This window comes from Corythoichthys intestinalis, chromosome 3, assembly GCF_030265065.1.
Source record: "Corythoichthys intestinalis isolate RoL2023-P3 chromosome 3, ASM3026506v1, whole genome shotgun sequence".
Lineage (NCBI taxonomy): Eukaryota > Metazoa > Chordata > Actinopteri > Syngnathiformes > Syngnathidae > Corythoichthys > Corythoichthys intestinalis.
The window spans coordinates 37,339,504-37,365,422 of NC_080397.1; the positions used below are offsets into that span (position 1 = coordinate 37,339,504).

The window sequence follows — 25,919 nt, forward strand, 5'->3', positions numbered from 1 at the left end:
AGCTTTTTGTAGATATGCTGCTTACGCTACCGAATCTATGATGCATCTAGTCCTATATAAATGATATCTACCGTAACATTATGTGGCTGTACTTTGTAGCAGCTTTTCGGCAGCAGTCAGGTATGTTGTTGTGTTTTTTTATCTCATGGCATGAGTTGAGCTAGAGCCGTGAGTTGAGCATTGGCATTACCTGAGGGGCCGGGTAATGAGAAGCATGATGTTTAGCTACTCTCGCTCCGTTCCGTCCCGAAGACCGCGCGGCGCGCTGAGCGTGTTGTACTTCCGCTTTACTTGGCATATTTCAATAATCGGAATTTGGATGTTTGTGAATCGTTCTCGAATCTTCCACGGCCGAATCGCGAATAATCTAAGAATCGGAAATTTTGCACACCTCTAGTATATTCGCATTTCGTTGTTCATGCACTGTACACTGTACACTTATTTAGCATGTTGTTCTCTATTGTATTTTTATTTTAAATCGCCTTTCAAGATGACATGTCTGTACTATGTGTTGGATTTCATCAAGTAAATTTCCCCCCAAAATGCAACTTATACTCTGGTGCGATTTGTATATGTTTTTTTCTCTTCTTTGGGCATTTTATGCCTGCTGCGACTTATACTCAGGTGCGACTTGTTGTCCGAAAAATACGGTATCGTTGGAATGCCACTCGAACTGAGGGTCCCTAGTTGCGAAGTCAGAAAACAAAAGTACCCCAACTTCACAAGTTGCTTCAATCAGACATCACTCAACAAAATGCGCTACTCGTCGAAAAGCAGACCGTCAATAGTAAAACTAAAGAAGGCAGTTTAGAGTGTGGTTTATTTACCTTAGTCGTCGTTTTTCCTCCACTATTTGATCGCTTATGAGAAGCCATGTTTGCTGGAGGTCAACATGTCTTTTGATGGCCACAATAAAAAAAAGCTTGGAACGCTTTGATGTCTTAACTGGTACCATCCGACTGGGATAAGTCCGACTTCCCACCTTCCTCGAATGCAGCATGAGCACGAGTGGCCGAAGCACTCCTCTGTATTGTGGTCGCTTTACGCATCTAAAAAAACATAAATGCGTCACAGCAGTTTGGTGTGACATTGTTATGGCCCCATGGGTATTTTGAACAACAATCTGCATTAGGCCTGTCGCGATAACAAATTTTAGTGTGCAATAATTTATTTCATAAATTATTGCGATATTCGATATTATTGCACCCCCTCAATTTAAACGCAATAAATGTTTACTCTTAAATTCAAAAATACTTTTTAAGAAATCACAACTAAAAACAAAAGACCATGCCTCTTTTAAGTAAAAGACAACAATATTAATACTGCACTGGAACACAGAGTAAATAATTTTTTTTTTTTTTTTTTTTAAGAAAAAAAATAAAATTCCACTTAATAATTTAAGCATCTAGGCAAATGAAAACTTTTCCCCTCATAGCTTCTGGTATGGTATGGCGTACCATGTGTAATACAGTGGTACCTCTACATACGAAGTTAATTCGTTCCAGAGGCTTGTTTGTAAGTCGAAATGGTCGTATGTCGAGCAGGATTTTCCCATAAGAATACATTATAATTCCATTAATTTGTTCCACAGCCCAAAAACCCACACTACATCCTTAATAAATACGGCTGTTACTATTGCAAATAGCAATTACAAAGAGCAAAAAAAAAAAAAAAAAAGAATAAAAATCGGAATAAAAATAATTTAATAATAGCAATAATAATAATAATAATAATACAGCACAGTACCTGTAATAATGTAACGAATCGGGTTCTAATGTGGCGGACTTTTTTTGCTGTACCTGAACGCACCGCGGGGCTGACTTTACTCTACTTGATTCTGGCGTCAACAGCAGTGGACACTCGGCGAGTTGATGGAATAAATGATTGGAAACCTGACGAAGCTGGCGATTTTTTGGGCGATGTTAACACAATAAGAACTGTCACTTTAACTTATAAAGACTGGCGAACGGAGGAGGACCGCCGGCCGAGGTCGACATTCTACGGCCCTATTGTCGACCCAGTTCATGGATGCACACATCATGCTTACATTTTGCGATCATTTACATCTTCATTTCAATGGTAAGCGTCACCTTTAAAAAAAAAAAGCCAAAATCATCCAGCGGGCTCCGGCACGCCGGAGATGGTCCTCAGTCAATACGGAGCACTGACGCAGACAGTATACGTTGAACAATAGGATATAATGGGAACAAATTGGCTCCGGCGCTATTTTTTGCCGGACCCAGGACGAAAATGCATTTTGCATAGTTGATAACAAGGAAGCCGAACCTTTAACAGCACGTCAGCCGCATGCACGCACGGGAGGCGATAAATCGCAGCGGAAAAATTACCGCCTTCATTTTTATTTACCGTGCGATAAATGGAATTATTGCATATTGCGACAGGCTTAATCTGCATTTTGAATTTATTTGACTATGTTAGACCTGTATTGGCTTGCTTGGAAAAGACCATTGACTCCCCAGATAGCAGACCGACATTGAATAAACGTTGATTTTCCATCAAAATCATCAGTATGGTTGACATCAAAATTTTTTACATCATGTGATGTGGAAACAACGTTGTTCAATGGTATGTCAGGCGACGGTTGGGTTATCATTGTTTTATATTTGATGAACTAATGTTGAAAAATAGTAGATTTATAAATGAGCGGGAAATATGACTGAAAGGTCATTGAATTATGGATGAATGGGCGTTTTGGTCGAAAACATAACATTGATTCAGCGTTGTTCCAATATTATTAATAATCAAAATGACGGTTAGGTTTTGTAAGGATAATGTTGAAACAACATTAATTGAGGGTGCAAAATTGACGTTGGTTCAACGATATAAGATCGACAGCAGATTGTTGATCCAACATCTTTTCAACGTCGGTCTGCTATCTTGGTCGCGCTAGCTTAGCCACTCTGGAGCCCTGAAATTATTGAGTAACTAACAAACTGCACAGAATATGTTGAAATCAACTCCACCAACTCGAATATTAAGCCTAATGTTGAAAATTCTTAACTTCCGCTTTAATCAGAAAGACAACACCTAGCATAAATGACCTTCGTCTACTGTAACACTCCTAACAGCATCTCAACCCGGTCAAAGTCAGGCATTTGACAGAGCCACTTGAGAAAATATATTTCACTTCTGAGGCCATTTAGTTGTCGATTTGATTCTGTGTTGTGAATCGTTGTCATATTTCTGTGATGTTTGGTAGATTTGTTTAGAGACATGTAAGCATGCTCCCCAAGTCTTCAGCTGAATCTCTAGGGTCTGTTTTTTAACCTCACTGAGCTTTCTGAGCTCTGCTATATCAATACAGGGTGTCCATAAAGTCTTTTTTTTTTAATTATTAAAAATGCAATTGATTAGATATTTTATTCAGATTTGTTCTATTGTATTCAGTGTTTATTAGTTTTTTATTACACTGCATTTGTGTGTTTCAGGGAAACTGAACAAACACAATGTTAGAATCTGGGGATTAGAACACCCCCACTTGACGAGAGAAATTGAGCGTAATATCCCAAAGGTGAATGTGTGGTGTGGGATCATGTGCAATCGAATACAGTGGTACCTCTACATACGAATTTAATTCGTTCCAGGACCTTGTTTGTAAGTCGAAATGGTCGTATGTCGAGCAGGATTTTCCCATAGGAATACATTATAATTCCATTAATTCGTTCCAAAGCCTAAAAACATACACTAAATTCTTAATAAATACTGCTGGCACTGTTACAAATGGCAATTAAACATAGAAAAACAAATAAGTTATAAATAAATAAGTTAGAATAATATAATAATAAGAAGAATAATTAATAATTATTCCTGTAAATAATGTAACGAATTGGATTCTAATATGGCGGACACTTTTTACTGTCCCTGAACGCACCGCGAAGCTGACGTCACGGTGAGATCGGTCGGTGCGGTAGAGATAATACTTTCGTTTTCTTGAGAGCAGTCAACTGCTTAAGACAATGGGCGTTTTGTGTTGGATAAGTTCTTAAATAAATGATAAAAACGTGACGAAGCTGGCGATTTCCTTGGCAATGTTACCACAATAATAATTGTCACCTTAACTTATAAATAGTGGCGAACGGTGGTCGGAAGAGGACCATGGAGCTGTATTGTTGAGCCAGTTCAGGGACGCGCACACCAAGCTCATATTTTTCTATAACTTGCATCTTCATTTCAAAGGTAAGCATCACTTTTTTCCTTGTTTCTCCAACTGTATCAACTTTTTTTGAAAACTGTGTTGATTTCTCACACAAGAAAATCCACCGTGCGTTCGTTTGCAGTGCTGTCATGTCGTCGTATTTCGAGCAACTCGTCGGATGTAGAAACAAATGGCGGCTCAAATTTTACGTCGGATGTCGAAAAGATCGTGTGTCGAAGTGATCGTATGTAGAGGTACCACTGTAATTGGTCCATTTTTCTTCATCGAAACATCAATTTCTGCAAATGTTTACCTTGCCTTTTTAACTGAAAATGTGGCACCACAACTGAATGACCTTCAACCAACCATCATTTTTCAGCAAGATGGTGCACCACCACATTGGGGGCTGCATGTTCGTGGGTTCCTCAATCAAACATTTCCAGACCGATGGATTGGAAGGGATGGGCCAATTCCTTGGCCGCCACGTTCACCAGATATCAATCCCCTGGACTTCTTTCTATGGGGCTATGTTAAAGATATCGTGTATCGAACAAAGAGAAGGGACATTATTGACCTTAAGCGAAGGATTACTGATCCCAACAAAATGCTGACCTCTAAAACTAAGGATATGTTGGTAGATTTTAGGAAAAAACAACCTGCTCCTCCTCAACCCACTTGTATAAAAAGTAGCAGTATAGAGGGGGTGGACCAGTATAAATACTTGGGTACTGTGATAGACAGTAAACTTAAACTTGATGCAAATACAGAGATCTGCAAAAAGGGCCAACAACGATTGTACTTCCTAAGGAAGCTTAACTCTTTTAATGTTGATAAGGCTATCTTGTCCTTGTTTTATAAATCTTTTATTGAATCGGTTCTTACTTTTGCTTTTATTGCTTGGTATGGCGGAATTAGCCTGAAGGAGAAAAATAACATCAACCATATTGTTAAGGTCGCTAGTAAGATAATAGGCTGTCCACAGGTCTCCTTAACAGATATTTATGAGAGGCAGGTCATGAGGAAGGCAAAACACATATTGAATTGTGTACAACATCCCCGTCATTGCTCGTTTGAGGTCCTCCCTTCAGGCAGGAGATTCAGAGTCCCTTGTTTTAAGTTAAATAGGACAAAGAACTCCTTCCTACCCAGTACAATTCGGTTGCTAAGTTTGCACAATTCTTGCACTTAGATGCAAAACTGTCTATAGCATTTTAAATTTGCAGTCTGTGTTATTTCATTGTATGTGTATGAGTTGTTGTGTTATCTGTTATCTGTATTCTTACCTGCTGTAAGACAAGTTTCCTCTTCCGAGGGGACAATAAACTTAAACTGAACTGAATTGAGCCATTGCCACAATTGATGAGGCGACGCTACAGCGAACATGGCAAGAAACCCAGTACCGTCTTGATGTGCTTTGTGCAATCAATGGTGCCGATGTAGAAGTGTATTAAAAGAGGTTTAAAAAAACCCTTCTATAAACGCTGAATACAATAGAACGAATCTGAATAAAATATATAATCAATTGCATTTTTAATACATTTTTGAAATGGTAAAGAGAATTTATGGAGACCCTGTAGTTTAAACTGAAACTTCAAGAGTTTTGGTCAGAATTCTACTGTGACATCGGTTCTGGATCTTATTCTATTTGGCACGCACCTCCTTTACACACTATCATTTGTGTTTAACCTAATAAGTCAACTGAGAGTCAAGAAGAGCGTTAGTAATTTTTAAAAATCTTATATGTGTTTTTCTTCTCATCCACAGGTATGGGGAAAAAGGAGAGGCCATTAGAGTAGAGAAAGTGGTGTACACCGGCAGAGAGGGAAAAAGCTCAAGAGGATGCCCAATTGCCAAATGGGTAGGTTTACAAGTTTTCAATGCATTGTGATGGTGTGTTTCTTAACTGCTTTTTCTTACTTTATTAATCTGGAAAGGAATGTTTCGCAACCTAGGTTTACTGGTCTGTAAAATGTATAATTATCATGGGGGGGGGGGGGGGGGTGTCATACTTTCAAGTGATGCCAAAAAAACCTTGGATCAGGGCCTCACCACCATCTTAGGTTGGGTTCATACTGCAGGTCTTCATGCACAATTCTGATTTTTTTGTCATATGTTTTTTTTGGGGGCGTGCCAGTTCAGACTGCCTGTGTTCATTGAGCGCGTTCAAGTATAACGCATGCCCACTAAATCGCAGTCCGACATGCGCTGAGCAAACTAACCCTCATGCGCAGAAGCATTCAATTCAGTTCAATTTTATTTGTATCGCCCTATATCACAGCAGGTTTGTCTCAGAGGGCTTTACAGAGTCATTTTGATGCACAGTCAGATACAGTAGATGAATGAGATGAGTCCTTGTCCTGGGCATCCCCCATCCTTAGACCCTCAATGGCGGCAAGGAAAAACTAAAAAAAAAAAAAAAAAAAAAGAAAGAAACGTGAAAAAAGAGAAACCTTGTGGAGAACCACAATCAGGAGAGATCCACTCCCAGGACGGAGAGGCTAAAGATGCTCCAGGACTGATGATGGGTAGTAGCAGAAGGAGTTTCAGTTTGTAGAGATGCAGTGGAGTAAGGGAAAATGAGGAGGTCCATCCAGCCAGATGAGACGAGGGGGCAACGAGGACGTCCATCCAGCCAGGAGTCAGGATAGTCAGGCGGCTGCGGCTGGGAGGGGTGAAAAGGGGACACCGGGTGACTAGTGATGAAAAGACTACTCAACTAGATATTAGAATTAAAAAAGAGAAATAAAGTAAGAAAAATTGGTAATTAGAGTGAAAAACAGGGGATAGGACTCAGTGGCTGTACTTCCCCCAGCATTATAGCTCCTAGGGCAGCTTAGACTGAACTGTGAGTCTAGTCTGTTTTCAACTAGCCTGATCATAAGCTTTGTCAAATAGGAACGTTTTTAGTCTAATCTTAAATGTACAGACTGTGTCAGCCTCTTTAATATTAGCTGGAAGCTGATTCCATAAGACAGGAGCTTGGTAACTAAAGGCTCTAGCTCCTACTGTACTTTTAGAGACCCTGGTAGCTACCAGTAGACCTGCATTCTGAGAATGAAGTGTTCTGTTGGAGTGGTATGGAAACAGAGCATCTGTGAGATAAGCTGGCCCCAAACCATTAATGGTCTTAAATGTAAAAACGAGGATTTTAAATTTAATTCCTAACTCGACTGGAAGCCAGTGAAGGGCTTGGAGCACAGGGGTGATGTGCTCTCTTCTATTAGTTCCTGTTAAAAGACTTGCTGCTGCGTTCTGGACTAGCTGGAGACCTTTTAGTGAACGTTTAGGACAAGCTGCGAGTAAGGAGTTACAGTAATCCAATCTAGATGTAACGAACGCGTGAATTAATTTTTCTGCGTCGCTTTTAGACAGAATATTTCTAATTTTGGCTACGTTGCGCAGGTGAAAAAATGCTGTTTCTGCAGGTTTGTAGCTTTAAATGATAGGTCTGGGTCAAATAGAACTCCTAGGTTATAACTGTGGTGCTGGAGGCTACACTCACATTGTCCAGAGTGACTATCTGGGAAGTTAGAGAATCTCTCACACTTTTAGGGCCTAATATAAGGACTTCTGTCTTTTCAGGGTTAAGTAAAACATAATTAGTGCTCATCCAGGTATTTACATCTCGGACGCAGTTACTTAATTTATCCACTTGGCTGATCTGATCAGGTTTAATTGATAAGTACAATTGTGTATCATCAGCGTAACAATGAAAATTAATGCTATGTTTTCTGATGATATTGCCTAAAGGTAGCATATACAGCGTAAACAAATGGGCCCGAGGACCGACCCTCGCAGCACACCATAACTGACTCTGGAATACGGTGATGATTGCTGGTTTACAAGCATCAAAACAAATGACTATACATGCTGGTGCTGCATCATCCTATGGTGGTCATACTTTGATTTCCAAAAAGAGGACACAAATGAAAGACATAAATAATCCCAGTTTAGTTTTATATTCAAAGTTTAAACAGATTGATACAACACATGGATCATATACGTGTGCGTCGTGCATGCACGTACACACTACGGTCAGTTTACCCTGACTCTTGGTCATGTAAGCAATATTGAAATACAGTACTGCTAATTTAGCACACCGAAAAACCGAGCATTCTCAGGCTCCCCCCCCCCTTTTATTTTTTTTTAATGGCTATTCTCAAGCCCTGTCTCTTCCCAAAAAGTCGAGTTCAGGCTAGGCGCTAACACTAATGTACAGCTCCATCGTTGCCATCCTCCGTGCCTCCTATCTTTACTGACGTAATTGCTGCATGAATTCCGATTTGGGAGATTTGACAGTTCAGACAGCAGCCACATTCTGGAAAATTGTGACCCAGATCAGATTTCAAATGGTCCACTTCTATGCGACTTGTCACGTTCAGAACGTCAAGGGTAATGCCTCACTTGAGTCGGGAATACACGAAAAAATTGGGTTTGTGCATTAAGACCTGCGGTATGAACCTAGCCTAAGCTATACAGAGCAGTATCTTTATTAAATGGTGGCCCAAATCCATCAGAGCACAGAAAAGTCCCCTTATTTTAAAATCATTTTTAAATGTTGCCTTTTTTGTAATGTACAGAAAGTGAAAAAGAATTTCCCCTCAGGGACCAACAAATCAAAATCAAATCAATCAAATCTATATACAGATTGAATGGCTGCTAGGATTTCCTGTTGGGTGGCTGGCTAGTCTACGTAAGAAAATACCTAACTTATTCGTATTCGTATTTATGATTTTGAAATGTTGCCATCTCTGAGAGACTGAATCACACGATTCCTTTAGCTTTCCTATTCCAGTCATGCAGGGAGCCTGTCAGGTTTGCGACCAGATTCAAGTGATGTATCCTGGCATTAATATTGCAGATTTCGTTTGTGTTTGTGTAAGTAGTTGATTTCAGGAGGACTTGGGTGCTTCTACATTTTTAACACAGTAATGGAAGGAGAGGTTTTAAACACTTTAACAAGGGCCGCGATCCTCCGTTCAAACTCAAGTTTGATACCCAATTTTTCCCTGTTATTGCAGTTTTATATAGTCAATGAAGTTCAATATAGTTCATTAAATTTTAACAGTGACAGGTTTAAAAACACTCTTGGTATCAAAGTGCATTTAAGAACACAGTACAAAAGTTTAGCACAAACTGAACAGATCTAAATGCAAGCTTTGACATCCCTTGCATTTCTGAATGATTTATTTTTCAACTTTGGAAGTCACTGCTCATAAGATCACCCATGTATCATTAGTATAGCTTCAAATGTTTGTCTGTAAAAACCCAAATCTAAACATTATCAATGCTATCAGGTGATTCGACGGGGGAGTGAGAAAGAAAAGCTGTTGTGTCTGGTGCGTCATCGGGCAGGCCACCATTGTGACAACGCGGTCATCATCATCCTCATCATGGCATGGGAAGGGGTCCCAAGATCTATGGCTGATACACTATACCGCGAAATCAGCGACACCCTCACCAAATTTGGCAACCCCACCAGTAGGCGTTGTGGCCTCAATGATGAGTAAGTAGCTGGGGGCAGTATTTGAAGTGTTCTATTTTTTTATGCGTTTATTTGAAATATAATTTATACATACCGTATTTTTCGGATATAAGTCGCAGTTCTTTTTTTATAATTTGACTGGGGTGCGACTTATACTCAGGAGCGACTTATGTGTGAAATTATTAACGCATTATTATATCATTTCACATGTTATTTTGGTGTTTTGGACACTGATCGTTTGGTAAACTCGTTAGCATGTTCTTTATGCTATAGTTATCTGAATAACTCTTAATAGCTATGTTACATGAAAATACCAGCCACGTTCCCATTTCGTTGTTCATGCATCATGTAACTTTATCATACTGTACACTTACCCAGCATGTTGTTCTCTATTGTATTTTTATTTTAAATTGTCTTTCAAGATGACATATCTGTTCTATGTGTTAGATTTTATCAAGTAAATTTCCCCCCAAAATGCGACTTCTACTCCGGTGCGACTTATATGTTTTTTTTTTCCTCTTCATTGCGCATTTTTGGGCTGGTGCGACTTATACTCAAGTGCGACTTATGTTTCGAAAAATACGGTACTCAAACCTATAGTGATATTCAGGAACTTTCTTCTTTCTATCTTTTGTGTCATACTATCTTCCTGTTATTGATATGATGGAACTATGCTGTCCATTTTAATTCTTAATATGTTCTCACGGTCTCCCCCTGCAGTCGTACATGTGCATGTCAAGGCAAGGACCCTGACACTTGTGGTGCTTCCTTTTCCTTTGGCTGTTCTTGGAGCATGTATTTTAATGGTTGTAAATATGCCCGAAGCAAAACACCGCGTAAATTCCGGCTACAAGGAGAGCGCCCTGAAGAGGTAATAACGTCAGCATCTTATGACTTACTTTCAATTGTTTCAATATTTATGTAACTATGTTTTGAATGTTTAATTCAATGTCATTGCTTCTTTTCTCACCAGGAGGGAAAACTCAGGGATCAATTTCAGAATCTGGCCACTGAGGTGGCTCCACTGTACAAGAGGCTGGCCCCTCAGGCCTACAGTAACCAGGTTGGTTCACTGACAAATATGGGCATGTGGAACTCACGTAGAGGGAGTCCTAAAGTTATGAACGAGTTCCGTTCCCACGCAGGCAACGTAATTTCTGCGTGAGTCTGATTTCTCCGTTAAAGTTGAAATTTCCGTCAAAATACTTTAAAATATTTTTAAAAATAAATAAATACAATAAAAATTAAAAAAATAAGATGCTGTGATGCACTGTATTGTACTGTACTGTACTGTACCATTATTTCTGAGAGGTGGATGAAGAAGAAAGAAGGGAGGCTGTGAGAGCTGTATGCACCTACTTTCATCAAACACAAAACTACTTTTGATGTAATATTAGAAGATTTAAGTAATACAGTGATCCCTCGTTTTTCACGGTTAATGGGGCCCCCACCCCCCGCAATAATCAAAATCCATGAAGTAGAGGCGGATTAATAATTATTAAAAATGCTTTTTTGTGTGTTCAATGTATTTATTCAGATTTAGCATAGGAAAGAGATACATATAAGACATGTTTTTTTCCCTTTTTTTCCCAAATTATAGTTCTTAAGTAAAGTTATCCTGAGTTTTTCACAATTAATTGGGACCAGAACCCGCCACGATAAGTGAAAAACCGCAAAGTAGCACCCCCTCCACCCCAAAAAAAAAAAAAAAAAGTATTTTTTTTGTGTGTTCAATGTATTTATTCAGATTTAGCATATGAAAGAAATACACTACATATATATATATATATATATATATATATATATATATATATATATATATATATATATATATATATGTAGTGTATTTCTTTCTTATTTTCTTTCGTGTCAAACGATTGAAATTTTTAATCGAGTTAATTACAGCTTAAAAATTAATTAATCGTAATTAATCATAATTAATCGCAATTCAAACCATCTCTAAAGTATGCCATATTTTTCTGTAAATTATTGTTGGAATGGAAAGATAAGACACAACGACTGATATATACATACAACATACTGTACATAAGTGCTGTATTTGTTTATTATAACAATAAATCCACAAATGGCATTATTAACATTCTTTCTGTTTAAGCGATCCACGGATAGTAAGACTTGTAGTTCATAAAAGACAAATGTTATAGTTACAAGTTATAGTAATTTTATGTTAAAACACCTCTTCATATTTTCGTTTCAATAAAATTTGTACAATTTTCAATCAAAAGTAGAGTTAATATAATAATAAGAAGAATAAAAACAACAATAATAAGAATTGAGTGACCAAACTCTATGTAATGCCAGTTAACTTTGCATTGTTGTTTAGCTGTGTGAGAATAGGGCCTCATTACTACAGACTGAAGTGCTTTTCTTTTTGTGAACATTATTTTTTTTTGAGAGATAGCATATTATTTTTGTTGTGCTTTCACTAAATGATACTTCTGTTTGTTGTGAAGGAGTTGCAGAAGCTTATGCCAATAAACGGCGCAGCCCAAAGAACGCCTGTGTCCACTCGCCTTTATAACAGATATATATCTCTATATATGTGCATATCTCACACAAAATACAACAAGAGACACATAATTGCCACTAAAAGAAAGCAAACTTACCGAAATATGTGTGGAGCACAAAGCAACAACATAAACGTCTCACAACTACTAATTCTCCCACTATTAGAAGGAATAACATTAGTATGGAACGGCGCTGCGCTGCCCCCAAGCGGCCGGTGGCATTCTCTGCACTCTTAATGTCCATAAACTGCGTCATTGAAATCTGTTTGAGGCAATGCGAGAGCGGCTCATTCAGTGCATGCGTTAATTGCGTCAAATATTTTAACGTGATTAATTTAAAAAATTGATTAACGCCCGTTAACGCGATAATTTTGACAGCCCTAATATATATATATATATAAATAAGACATGTTTTTTCACATATTTTTCCAAAGTATAGATTAAAAAAAAAAAAAAACTTTTATGTATATGTATATTTTAATAGATGGTCTTAAGTACTTCAAATGCAATAATTTTAATAAGTTTTAAACATATTACCCTCCCACGGGATTAATTTTAAACAAGAATAAAGCTGAAAAATGCTTGGCTTTATTAAATGCTTCATTGAGTGAAGAAAGCAGCGGTCAGCCTGATCAGCCCCAACACTCACTCCTCCCAGCTACTCACTTACACACAGTGAGTTGCCGCAGTAACTGTTTAACAAGTTCACCGATGATTGGCATATGCAGCGCTTTGATGTTGCCAGAGAACCGCACTTCAAACATTAAACATCTGTCAATCATTGTTTACCTTAATAAGCAACTCCAGTGCACTCACTGCCTGACAACCTGACAGCAAAGAGCAGGGAGAGGGTGGGAGAGTCAGATCGTCTCGGGACAGCTCATCTGTATTTTTCTTATTTTTAACCCAAAAAAAAAATCTGCGATGGACTAAGGGCTGCTGAGCAAGAAAAGAAGCAAAGTGGGAAAGTTAGAGACCCTATGTGATCGGATCGGGACATCTATATAAAATACTTGTTTTTTTTTTTGTTTTGTTTTTTTTTTTAATCCGCAATGGACTGAGGGAGCGATGTTTGAAGCGTACCGAGGGATCACTGTTTTATGAGAAAAAGTTGTAATATTATGAGATTCAAGTCGTTACTCTCCTTTAGCGTCTACATGGACAACACTAAAGTAGTTAGGGTTTTCAATGGTTTATTGGCAACCGAAAGAACAGAACACAACAACTGTAGGACGTAGCCATGACAACAAAACGAAAACAACACAGCCTCCGCGCTCCCGCCAACTCGTCCGCCCCTCCGTCTCTCACTCCAGTCAGACACGCGGTGCATTTTGGGACTAGCGAAGACAACACAACACTGCACACGTAAACACTGTAACCTGAAGCATACATGCAGCCCGATTCGTTACTAGTAAAGATACACGATAATATCGGTCACCGATAATTATCGGCCGATAATGGCAATTATGACGTCACACAGATAATCCAGATAATAAAAAAATTCAACCGATAATGCAATCCGATAATTATATACTTGATTTTGCCTCCAAATGTGCTCAACCGAAGAATTCAGCACGCCGCCTCCTCAACCCCTCCCCTCTCTGAAGCCCCTGAGGGAGGAGGGGTTGAGGAGGCGGAGTTACAAGACAAGAAGTAGTTGAATATTATGGCGGCTGTTACTAAAAAAACGACGCTCTCGCCATCTGCGAAACATGTACCGTACAAGTTCCACGAGGCAGAAAGAACGCGTCCTCATTCAAAACCACTAACCCAGCAGCCATTTAAAACTGCATCACAAAGAATTTTGGAACATATACGAGGCTGCTGCTAGCAGGAATGCTAAAGCTATTGTGAACACTAAGCTAAACTACAGGGCTTGTGACGATACAGAGTCGGGCTGTTTGGGAATGCAGCCCAAGGCGGGTGGTAAATTCCGACGGAGCCCGCCGCTTTGGCCAGTCCGGCAGGCCGCCGCCGCCTCCCCGGCCTCTGGATCTCCGGCGAACACCCCGGTTTCTCGAGCGTTCCCCCACGGCGTGCGAGCAGACCCAGGACTCGAATACACCGCGGCGAACCGACCGGATTATCCGGTACGAATGTAGCTGCCGCCGAGACGAGACACAGTTTTTTTTTTTACCTTAATGACACGAGAACCAAAGCCCTGGATAAAAGAAATAATGCAGTTTATACGACCACCATTCTTCATGAAAAAGTGATGTCCGGTAAGCAAGCTTATCATGACGGCACAGTGGTTATAAGATAATTTAAACATGGAGAAAACGAAGTGAGCCAGTCAATAATGCATTCAGAATGTGAAATGACGAGCGGTCAGATGACTTTGTAACGCTGCCTTTATTTTCGGCTTAATAAAACTCAGGCACAAAACAACACGCACACGGATGCGAGCGCCAACTCCGTCCAAATAGTACTGCCGTGTAGCAGTTTAGCTGCTGTAACGCAAATGTCGTGAAAGCCGCAAATGTAAACAAAGCGCTGCAGAATGGGTACATGACATCTCGCTCTTTTGAGGTAATCATTTTCACAGTGTGCAACAAAGCATATAACATTAGCAATCACTTTTCAAATTATTTAACTTATTTATTTATTTATTTATTTTTTTAGGATTAATTATAATAATGTATTGCTTAAAACAAGGCTGTTAAGATTATTTTCAGCTAGCTATTTTTCTTCCAAGAAATCTGAGAGAAATACACTTGAAGCGATGGCAGATAATTTCACTTATTGCCAATAGATTTACACTTAAAACTGACTAGTTTTAAGGAGGTGTGTTTTGCAGCGGATTAATGTTATATATGTTAGGAATGGCTTACTTTTAAACGCATTTTTGTGCAACTTAGGTATTTACTCTGTAAGTAATTGTTGCCAAAGGTTTACCATTACACAATGTCAGACAATCTGTCATTATTTAGATGTTTGAATTGACGACTTGTTCATACATTGTGTTGAAAAAAAGAGCAATAAATTATATTTTTGCACAGTAATATTTTCTTTTGTGTATACTTTAAAATTTTACATAAATCTTTTAATAGAATTATCGGCTTGACATTATCGGTTATCGGTTGGAATGAGGATGAAATTATCGGTTATCGGTATCGGTTGAAAAATGCATTATCGTGCATCACTAGTTACTAGGTTTGGGCATCAATTGAAATTGAACGATTCCGGTTCCATGTTTCTGAACGATTCTCGATTCCGATTCTTCTGAGAGGCAGGGTCAAAAAAAAAAAAAAAAGGCTGGGTCTAAAAATCTATAGTTTAAAAATAAACAAGCAACACAAAAGATTCCAAAACAAAAATCCTTTTCATAATGTTGATTTTAACGGAGGCGTCTGCTGCTTTAAGATGGCTGCTGTTTACTAACGCCAGCGAGTCTGTCATTTCACATCTACTTCTCTTTATATGTTCTAACACTGCCAAGTCTGTCATTTAGCATTTAGTTCTATTTACATGTGATATCGACCATAGCCCGACGTAATAATACGATTTACTGTATTCTCACACTATTCCATCCATCCATCATCTACTGCTTAATCCGGGGTCGGGTCGCTAGGACAGCAGAAAACACACGTAATGTATTGTTTTACCCTTTGGGTTCTGAGGGTGCAGCGTGTCAAATACGTAGCATTCAGCTAGCTATGCACATAGCACTTGAAATGTTGCACTGAGCTGACTAGTCTTTTTTTTTCCCTGAAGTTAAGCCAAACTTTTGAGCGTCGCCTCACTGTGACCATGGTTGTAATCAAGTTGCAATGCACCACCAACACGCGCTTCTTGTGGCTTCTTCTTCGTGGTTTTCGGCAGCAATTTTTTTCCACTCGGCGGTCAGGACATCGAAACATGGAATCGAAATTTTAAAATTCGAACGATTCCGGCAGAACCGGAGTGTTAGAACCGGGTCCAATCGATGCTCAATGCCAACCCTGTTCGTTACATTACCTATTTTTACGTGACGTGAAGCGGAAGTTGTTCGGTTTCACAGACAAAGACTGTTAGCAATGTAAGGTGTATGTGAACTAGAGGAGTGCATCGCGATTTGACACGTGACGATTCGATTACGATTCATAAAGGTTCAAAAACGATGTTTTTCCCTCATAACTTTATGGCAGCCGCTCATAGCAGAACAAAATTCAAGACACGTCTGCCGCCGGGCGCACGCACGTTTTGATAGATGCTGCCAGTTACTGAGAGAGATTTACTCCGTTTTTAAAAGACTGGAAAATAAATTTGTGTATTAGACAGACAGGAACAGAAGCGCGACCACTTGTGCGCAAGTTATTTTTTGGAGCAAGAGGGGAACAGAAAAAGTTCGTTGCTCATTGTCATTTAGATGTCCAGCAGTAGTTTTAAGGCATTTCAATTGAACAATGTCCTGAGTGTGTTGCTTAGACCCATGTGCATCTAAAAGAGGTGAGTACACGAACCCTCTTGTACTATTTAGTCTTTATTGTTGTTGTTTTTGACATGATAATAGTTAGCGCCTAGCGCTAAGCTAATTAGCTAATTCGCTAACGTGCAGAACGTGTAAAACCACGATTAAGTACAGCGGTAACACTTTAAACATGCGAAATAGTACAGAATTCTGTGAAAACAAAGTATATTGGTTAAAAGAAGTCTTATTTCTAAAGACACTTTGTTTCCAGAAAATGTGGAATTCATTCCACCTGTGTACATTTTATTGTATTGTTAAGAGAAATAAGTACTCCCTTTAATATGGTGAATGTTTTTGCACTTTCTTGTAAAAACTAAAAAAAATAAAAAAGCAGCTTAAGGGCAGCTTTTGTTGTATGTGCATGTTTCCATCGTTACTGTTGAATCATTAGGATATTTTAAATAAATAACGGACATAAATTTGTTTGGCTATTGTATTAAGTAGTAATGTACGATGCAGCGATAATCGTGATAATCGCGATTATCGTCAATACTAGGGATGTCCCGATCCAGGTTTTTGTACTTCCGATCCAATCCCGATATTGTTTTGCACTTCTGATCCGATACCGATACTGGCCGATACCGATACCGGCCTATCTGAGCATGTGTTAAAGTTTAAAGTTATTTAGCCTCCTTACTTAGTTGTCAGACTCATGTTGAAAAAGGTTTTAGTACTCTTGATAACAACTTGCCAGCGGAATTAGGCGAGTTTGAATAACACACAATGGTTGGTAACAAGAAACTGACCTGTTTATTCAGTGACAAACACAAAATATTATAAATAACAAACAGAAATGGCATAGTCAGTCAGTAAAACGTGCAAATAATATTGTAAACTGTCTTAAAAAAGCAAAACAGACAAACAACCTCGGTCGAAAATCCCACAAACCCCCCAAGCTATTAGATGCTTTTAATGTTTCGTGCATTAGTTACAATAATTGTATAAAAACCCTCTCAGGTTTAAATAAACGACTATTTCAGTATCAAGGTAACATTTTAAAACAGTAAATAAAATACTCAAGTCCCCATTCTGTATCAGCAGCTTTAAACCACATTAAATTCATTTAATTTTGCGAATCAACTGTTAAAGTTGTTAAAATTGCTCCCGTTATTCCATAATTTCCCTTCTGTCTACCTTCGACATGTGAAAGTTTCAAAACTGTTTTGAAGATAGATTCAAGCCGATTTAGGAGTATTTTAGATGAAAAGTTAATTAGGTTCGCTTGGAAGGTTCACAACAGCCTACTAGGGAAGTCTCCTGCTTTAAGATGGCGGCTGTTTACTAACGCAACTAGTTTTCAATACTTCAATGTTGCTAACGCCGTCGAGTCTGTCATTTTGCATCTAGTTCTATATACATATGATATCTATTATTTACAGTAAAACGACAAGCATGATGTTTACTCTCGGGACGCCGTGCAGTCCGTTTCTCATTGCGTCCCGAAGACCGCGCTGTGTATTAGTTCCGCTTTACTTGACATATTTCAATAATCGGAATTTGGATGTTTGTGAATCGTTCTCGAATCTTCCATGGCCGAATCGCTCAAGGATGTAATGACAGCTGGGCATGTTGTACGTGGTTCTAAGCGTTGGATGGTGCGTGTTTACTCACGAGAGATAATGGCTCATCATTCAGAATGAATTCTTCGGCAATGACTCTTGTTATTCCCTGGACTTTGGGACTGTCGAGTGCCAGTTTGTCACGCATAGCAAAGGTTTCTGCCAGTGTTAGTTGCCTAGGACCTTTCTTTTTGTGTTCGGTTTTCTTAACATACTTCTTATATTGTTTGTGGTGGTATTTTGCTAAATGCTTGATTAGGTTGCTTGTATTAAAACTTCTTACAGCTTTACCACCATGCTTGACTTTATTGTGGCATATGTTGCACTCTGCCTCTTCGTCTCTGTCGTCTTTTAAGGTGAAATGATCCCACACAGCTGACATTTTTACCGATAAAGTCTCTTGGTAAATTGAAGGTGTTGAAGGTGTGCCTTATAATGCGGACCGGATTTTAGGGAAACCGAAGCAAAAACTGGAATGGATTATGTAAATCAGTGCGCTGGAAAACCCGGACCGGACTTAAAAAAAAAAAACTGGATCGGATGTCTGGATCGGAATTTTTCCGTGTTGGCCGATCCGATACCGATGCGCATTTTTTTGCCCATATCGGCATCCGATCCGATCCAAATATCAGATCGGGAAATCTCTAGTCAATACAGCGATCATCGTTCAATGATCGGATCATAGCACCCTGAATCGTAATCGAATCGAATTGTGGGGTGCCTAAGACGGCACACCCCTAATTGTGAACACAAATCTGCTTTTGGCAACAAGCATAACGCTAGCAACGTGTTTTCGCGCAACAGTTTACCGTTGATCTGAACGCAGCACATCTTTACCAATGTTCGTTGATGTCTCTCCTTTCTCCGATCTTTTTATGATGTTAAGCTTTGTTTCCATGGTCATTGCTTTTGTTTTGGCTTACCAACATCACTAGAACATCTAGCTGTCTTCTTTGGGGCCATTATGCGAAAAAGTAGGGCAAAAAAGGCTATATGTGTAAGATATTGCCAGAGCACAAACACAGACAAGCACAATGCACTCTGCTAGGCACTAAATGGTGAACAAGGCACAGGCGTCGTAAAGTCGAAATGTCGTATGTTGAGGACGTCGTAACTTGAGGACTCCCTGTACAATGTGAGATGTTAATGGTTTGTGTTGACCCCAGTTTTTTAAATTTTGTGACACAAAACGCAAAGTGCAGTGTAGTTGTACACCACTTTAAAATGCATTGTCTGAAACATTTGTCTTGCAATTATCATGTCATTTCTGCTCTTTTTATCAGTGTCAGTCAGAGAGTAAAGCTTCAGAATGCAGGTTGGGTTTGAAAGCGGGTAGACCATTCGCAGGAGTAACCGCTTGCCTGGACTTCTGTGCCCACGCTCATAAAGATCAGCACAACCTTCACAATGGTTGCACAGTGGTATGATCCCGGATGCTCTAGTATTGAACTATAAACCAGTGTTATAGTGAAATTTTTCAACTCTGCATCTTTATGACTCGGTTTTTAGGTGTGCACTTTGACCAAGGAGGACAACCGCATGGTGGGAGAGCTGCCTTCAGATGAACAACTCCATGTGTTGCCTCTTTACAAACTTTCCACCACTGATGAATTTGGCAGCGAGGAGGGCCAGCGCCTAAAAATGAAGACGGGAGCCATTCAGGTGCTTCAGGCTTTCCGCCGAGAAGTACGCAAGTTGCCCGAACCAGCCAAATCGTGTCGACAGCGCCGTCTGGATGCCAAGAAAGCTGCATCAGAGAAGAAGAAGAGTAAACTCCAGCAGCAGGTGACAGGAACACCAGAGAAGACAGTGGTCAAAGCTGAAGTATTCAGTGAGTCCCCTCAGCACCCTGGCAATAAAGGTTAGTCTTTGGTCTTTAGTTTTTGTTTTTAATGCTATACTGGAAAAAAACAAATGTTGGCTCAATTGTAAAATACAGGCAGTTGTGTTTGCCAAAATATCATCATTTTAAAAATTGGAAAACCATAAAATACACATAAAAGTGGTAGTGTAGTAGTGCTGCAACGATTCATTGATTAACTCGAGTATTCGAATAGAAAAAAAAAAGATTCAAATTAAATTTTGCTGCTTCGATATTCGTTTAATTAAATGGCGTTGTAATGGCTTCTTTTTGAAAGTGTTTGCATTTAGCTTTATTGAGTTGGGTGGATACACTGCCTCTAGTCTGCCTCATTTCACATGGCTGAATCCAGCGGCTCCCTGTTAAGACCAACATTGGCTCAAACAAAAACTTTGCTTCAGTTTTTTTAATGCGATCACAATTTAGTTGATAGGTATATTTAGCCATTTTTGGTGGGAATATGTGTCTGAACCATTTGTTAAGAGCATTGTTAAAAAAAAAAAAAAAAGCGTTTTATAGCATTTAAGCTAGCGGACTTTTGCTATGTAAGTTAGCCTATTGTTCTTTTGTTGTACATAGATCTTCATATATTTATTTATTTATACCGTTTGAGGCTCAGCTCAGGTACTTTAATTGTTTATGTTCCTTATCCGATTACTCAATAATTCGAACTAACTAGCTCATCGATCAATCTACTACTAAAAAAATCGCTTGCTGCAGCCCTAGTGGCTACAAACATTTCATTTTAAAATGTTTGTTGTTACTGTGGCAGTATAAGGTTTACGCTTTTCCCGATGTTTTTTAAACGATACAATTCTGGCAACTATAGCTCCCAGTATGTTACTGTTTGTTTTTGTTTTTTGTTTTTTTAACTGTTTGTGTGTGTGAGTGTGTAGGCTCGAATAAGTTCTCTTTCTAACTTTTTTTTTTTTTTTTTTTTCATATATCCAGCAATTATAAAACAAGAGGTAAAGCCCAACATTAAAAAGGAGCCTTTCAATGGATCAATGGATGGATACTCTTTGCAAGCAGCAGATGCAATCAAGACCATGTACCCACATCCTGCCTACTATGCAAGGGGAGGCCTCCCCACAACTGGCCAGCCCTCTGCAGGAGACCCAGTCAATGGCTACAACCACAATCTGCCAGCATCGCACCATGGCTTCTACAACCACTCCTCCAATGCACTTTTCACACCTAAGATGAGGACCTACGAGGGTCGCAATGGCTCCTTGTCCAAAGCAGGAAGAATGGCTTTGCAGGTTGACAAAAAGCCAGATATTCAGAGCCTTCAGGCTAGGCTAGCTCATGCCTATCCTGGTCATCCAGAGCAACACAACCAAAATCTTCCCCAGTCTTCAAACTATAACCAGTCACGTCCTTCTTCTGTCTCCTCCGAGTCCTCCAATAGAGGCACTCCAGTTATTAAACAGGAGCCAATGGATATGCCAGTCTGTGAGGAGACAGGCCCGAGTCAAACAGGCTCCAACACACCAAGTCCCAGCCCCCAACCTTCTACCTGGCCAGGAAATAGGTTCAATGGAAATGTTGTTCCCACAAACTGGGATAATCAAAATCCAAAACAACACCCTGAAGACTTTTCTAATGCAGAAAAGCAAACATTCCACCAGCAGCAAACCTCACCGTACCCCCAACCATGGACATCCTTCCCCAGCTCTAACACCCTGAGGGCGTCCACTGCTGCCTCACCTGTCCCCCGAGTACCGCCCTCCTCCTCTCCCCACTTAGGTGTCCTAGGAAATATACACCATGGATCTCCACGTCCATCCACCCCACGCACAAGCACTCAGTCAGGTATCACTCACCCATTCTCACTTCCACACCCGGGCACTTCTCAATCACCGTTACACTTACCACAGTCTGCCACTCCCAGGCAGTGGGCCAGCCCTGCCCAAAGTCCAGAGCCGAACTCTTGGGCTATGGGGCATGGCGCATATAGCCCTGGTTTGAAGCACAGCAATCTTGCCGGCGCCTACCCAGATAAGATGTGGTCCAAAACCGGTGAAAGTCGCTGTTCCACTCCCCTTGGGGTTCAAGAGAAAGCCTGGAAATCTTACGGAGGCTCAGTCGCAGGCAGTACGCCGTCCCCCACCCCTGAAGGACGCCTCTTCCCCGACGCCCTGCAACAGTCGGATCAAGCTCGCTGGGACACCGGTCGAGTTAATAGCGATACCGAGAACACCAAGGGCCGTGACGAAGATGACGAGGTGTGGTCCGACAGTGAGCACAATTTCCTGGACCCCAACATCGGGGGAGTAGCCGTAGCACCGGCCCACGGGTCCATCCTAATCGAATGCGCTCGTCGGGAACTCCATGCTACCACGCCGCTGAAAAAGCCTGATCGCTCCCATCCGTCTCGCATCTCCTTGGTCTTCTATCAGCACAAAAATCTGCAGCAGCCCATGCACGGATTAGCTTTGTGGGAGGCCAAAATGAAGATTCTGGCAGAACGGGCGATCCAGATGCAGCAGGAAGCAGCTCTGCTGGGTCTCTCCCAGGAGGAAATCAAGGCGCTTAGTAAGAAACGCAAATGGGGGTCCATGGCGGCAGGAGCCAGGTCAGGTGCCGGACAATCGAAAGACAAGAGGGAGGGGCCTGTGACACGGTTAGCTCCCACTTTCCACACCACCTCAATGGTTAATGTGTCTCCCTATGCCTTCACGCAACTCACTGGGCCATATAGCCACTTTGTGTGACGTCAGCCAACTGACCAACTGCTAGCCAGGTGAGCCAGATAGAGTGATGGGCAGAAAGAATGTCTCTCGCATGTCACACAGTCTGCCATCTCTCCATCCTTCCCCACTGAAGCCCATATTCAAAAATGGGGACACTTTTATTGTTGTTTTTTTTTACCTCATGTCAGGCAGTGTTTGGGCTTTCGACACACTGCCTGTGGTGCTCTTCCTCTCTTACCTGGAGAGGAAATCCATTGCTTTTTCTTGTTTATAGAATTTTAATGATTCTAAATATTGCTATTATCAATATTACTAAGATTGCAATTGTTACTGTTAATGTTGTTATTACAGGTATTATAATGAAGAATTGTTTGTTTTTTATCACGGTTGGTTTCAATGTTATTATTAATGTGTGATTGCATTTTGGACTTTTTTGAGGTTGTTTTTCAATGTTTGGAAAACCTTTTTTTTATTATTTCCTTTGTCAATCTTCCAGCTGTATAAAAGGAGGAGCCATTATCTGTCTGACAAGAGATCGGTCTCGAGTACACGTCAGCGGAGTAACTCAAATTATTTTAATGTTCCGGAGTGGCATTTTCCATTTCCCAATCGCGCAGTTGGCCACTAAAATCATTCGGTTGGGTATATGTTCACATTGTTAACTAATTTTTACGTCCTGTGGTACATACTTGACAAAATATTTTAATAGTTTGGAATCATAAAAAATGTTTTCTTTCTCTACTGGTGCTTATATTTACTCTAACATCCCAGGAAACATGTCTGACAGGTTAAGAAAGTGAATTAAAGTAGTCTTGTCCTTCTAATTATAACAATCGTTGTCGCCAAGTTAACTAATTCGCTGCCGTTGACGGCACTAGAAGCGAATGATGAGCTTTCACAGCTATTCGTTACAGTTTATACGCATCTATCGGTGTCAACGGCAGGCCAATGAGTTCAGCAAGATAGTAACGCGTACAAAATAAGAGTTCTTTTACACTTAAGGATATGCTTCTCTTGTCAATTCCATAATGTGCTCCTCCTCCTGTTCTACACCCCAGCAGTTATTGACTGGTGCTCAACTTTCAGCTCTGATGGATTTTCATTCCACTTCTCTCCATGGCACTTGATGCTGTACTTCGGTGCTCTAGCGAAAATCAAGATCGTGCGGTATTTGAAAGAAAATACTTTAACTCAGCTACTACACCACAGCAAGTGTGCTTTTTTTTGTGCTTACCTTGTTTGCGATTTCAACCAGATCCCATGGTTCGAGTTTATTTCCTCACTAAGGAGTTAACAGTTTGAGGTTTAAACTCTAGAGGGCAGACTTGACTGCCTTTTCAAAGTGGCAAGTACAGACAGCAGATACAAGCTAGTTCGTACATTTAAGTTCCATTCAGAAGCCTGTACTGTATAGCCTTGACCTGCTGCATTAACCCGCCAAGGCTTTTATTATCCTACTGAAGCTGAAAACCTGGGTTAGAACATACGTGATAGGAGTACATTAGACGATCCGTTCATACACTCTGGTGCTCTCCTTCTACACTTGATTTACTGTGAAGGCCCATCCTCTCTTCTGCATGGTGCTGTCATCTTCAAGCAGAGTTTGTCGGGTCCTTCCGCAGGCACCTCGTAAACATTGTTTTACATTAGTGATGGAACAAGTTTAAGATAACGCGGCATGGCTTCTGGGATTCGCTACTTAATCCCACCAGTCAAACAATCTCTCACTTTGCATGTGTGTTTGTGTAAAAGAGCCAAAGAGTGAGACACTTGGATGGCGTCTCTTGAATCGCTTATATTGATTTCTTCTCCACCAATCTTGCATTTAAAAGTGGTTTTGGGTGAAAGTAAGACAAGAGCAAAACATTTTGCATGCAGGCTGACTCCAGGTTGATAAACTGTGCTTGGGGTCATGAAACTTAACCCTTTATAGGGCAAATTATTATTTTTGGTCACTAAAAAAGACTTTACCCTATACAGACCTGGCATCCACATAGGTCAGGGGTCGGCAACCTTTAACACTCAAAGAGTAATTTTGATCCAGTTTCCACGGAAAAGAAATCACTGGAGCACCACATACATATACTGTAGACATTTTAAATGATTGCATCAGCACAATTTTATATATACATACTGTATACATATGTATTCATTCATTTGAGTAGGCTTTGTGCCTGTGAATAGCGCAAAAACTTGTGGGTACAGCTGAGTGGTAACCATGACTTTACATAGTTGTTGAATTAATGAGCTGAACGAGTGAACTAAATAAGGTCGTGATTTCTATTTGGAAAGTGTACCTACAAGTATTTGCTCCTGGTGCAACGACTTGGGGGTACACCTCCTGGTGGGCAACCATAACTTTATATAGTAGGTGAATTCATACAGTGCCCTCCATAATTATTGACACCCCTGAAAAGGATGTGTTTTTTAGCTTCTAATATTTTTTTTTTTAATTCAAATAATATGGGACCTTAATGGAAAAAAAGAGAAAAATCCAACCTTCAATACAAGTGCATTTATTCAATGGGGGAAAAAATCCCACATAAACAAAAAAATATTTGACATCAAATAATGTGTGTCACAATTATTAGCACCCCTGGTGTTAATACTTTGTACAACCCCCTTTTGCCAACAAAACAAGGTCGGGACTGAGATGGCCATGGGAGGAGCTTGATTTTGTGTCTGGTGAATCATTTCTGTGTAGATTTGGCCATATGTTTAGGGTCATTGTCTTGCTGAAAGACCCAGTGACACACAAAATGGGACCGTGTGCTTTGGTCAGATGAGACCAAGATTGAGCTTTTTGGCAACAAACTCTCTAAGTGGGTCTGGCGTGCCACGAAAGATGTGCATGCTGAAAAGCACCTCATACCCACTGTGAAGTATGGGGGTGGGTCAGTGATGCTGTGGGGCTGTTTCGCTTCCAAAGGCCCTGGGAACCTTGTTAGGGTGCATGGCATCATGAATGCTTTGAAATAGCAGGACATTTTAAATCAAAATCTTGCCCTCTGCCCTAAAGCTGAAGATGGGTCGTCACTGGGTCTTTCAGCAAGACAATGACCCTAAACATATGGCCAAATCTACACAGAAATGGTTCACCAGACACAAAATCAAGCTCCTCCCATGGCCATCTCAGTCCCCAGACCTTATTTTGTTGGCAAAAGGGGGTTGTACAAAGTATTAA

At 40.2% G+C, this 25,919-nt stretch overlaps 1 protein-coding gene across 3 annotated transcripts in view; it reads left to right on the forward strand.

The window, feature by feature from the left end:
• The window catches only part of tet3 (tet methylcytosine dioxygenase 3), a 75,914-nt gene extending 50,715 nt beyond the window's left edge, over nucleotides 1–25,199 (forward strand). For all 3 annotated transcript variants that reach the window (XM_057831308.1, XM_057831309.1, XM_057831310.1), the window contains 7 exons: nucleotides 5,921–6,014; nucleotides 9,454–9,662; nucleotides 10,362–10,512; nucleotides 10,615–10,704; nucleotides 19,462–19,599; nucleotides 19,688–20,039; nucleotides 20,991–25,199. In XM_057831308.1, the coding sequence (XP_057687291.1) occupies nucleotides 5,921–6,014; nucleotides 9,454–9,662; nucleotides 10,362–10,512; nucleotides 10,615–10,704; nucleotides 19,462–19,599; nucleotides 19,688–20,039; nucleotides 20,991–22,756 (2,800 nt within the window). In that variant the 3' untranslated portion in view covers nucleotides 22,757–25,199. The remainder of the gene's footprint in view (nucleotides 1–5,920; nucleotides 6,015–9,453; nucleotides 9,663–10,361; nucleotides 10,513–10,614; nucleotides 10,705–19,461; nucleotides 19,600–19,687; nucleotides 20,040–20,990) is intronic.
• Nucleotides 25,200–25,919: the final 720 nt, after the last annotated feature.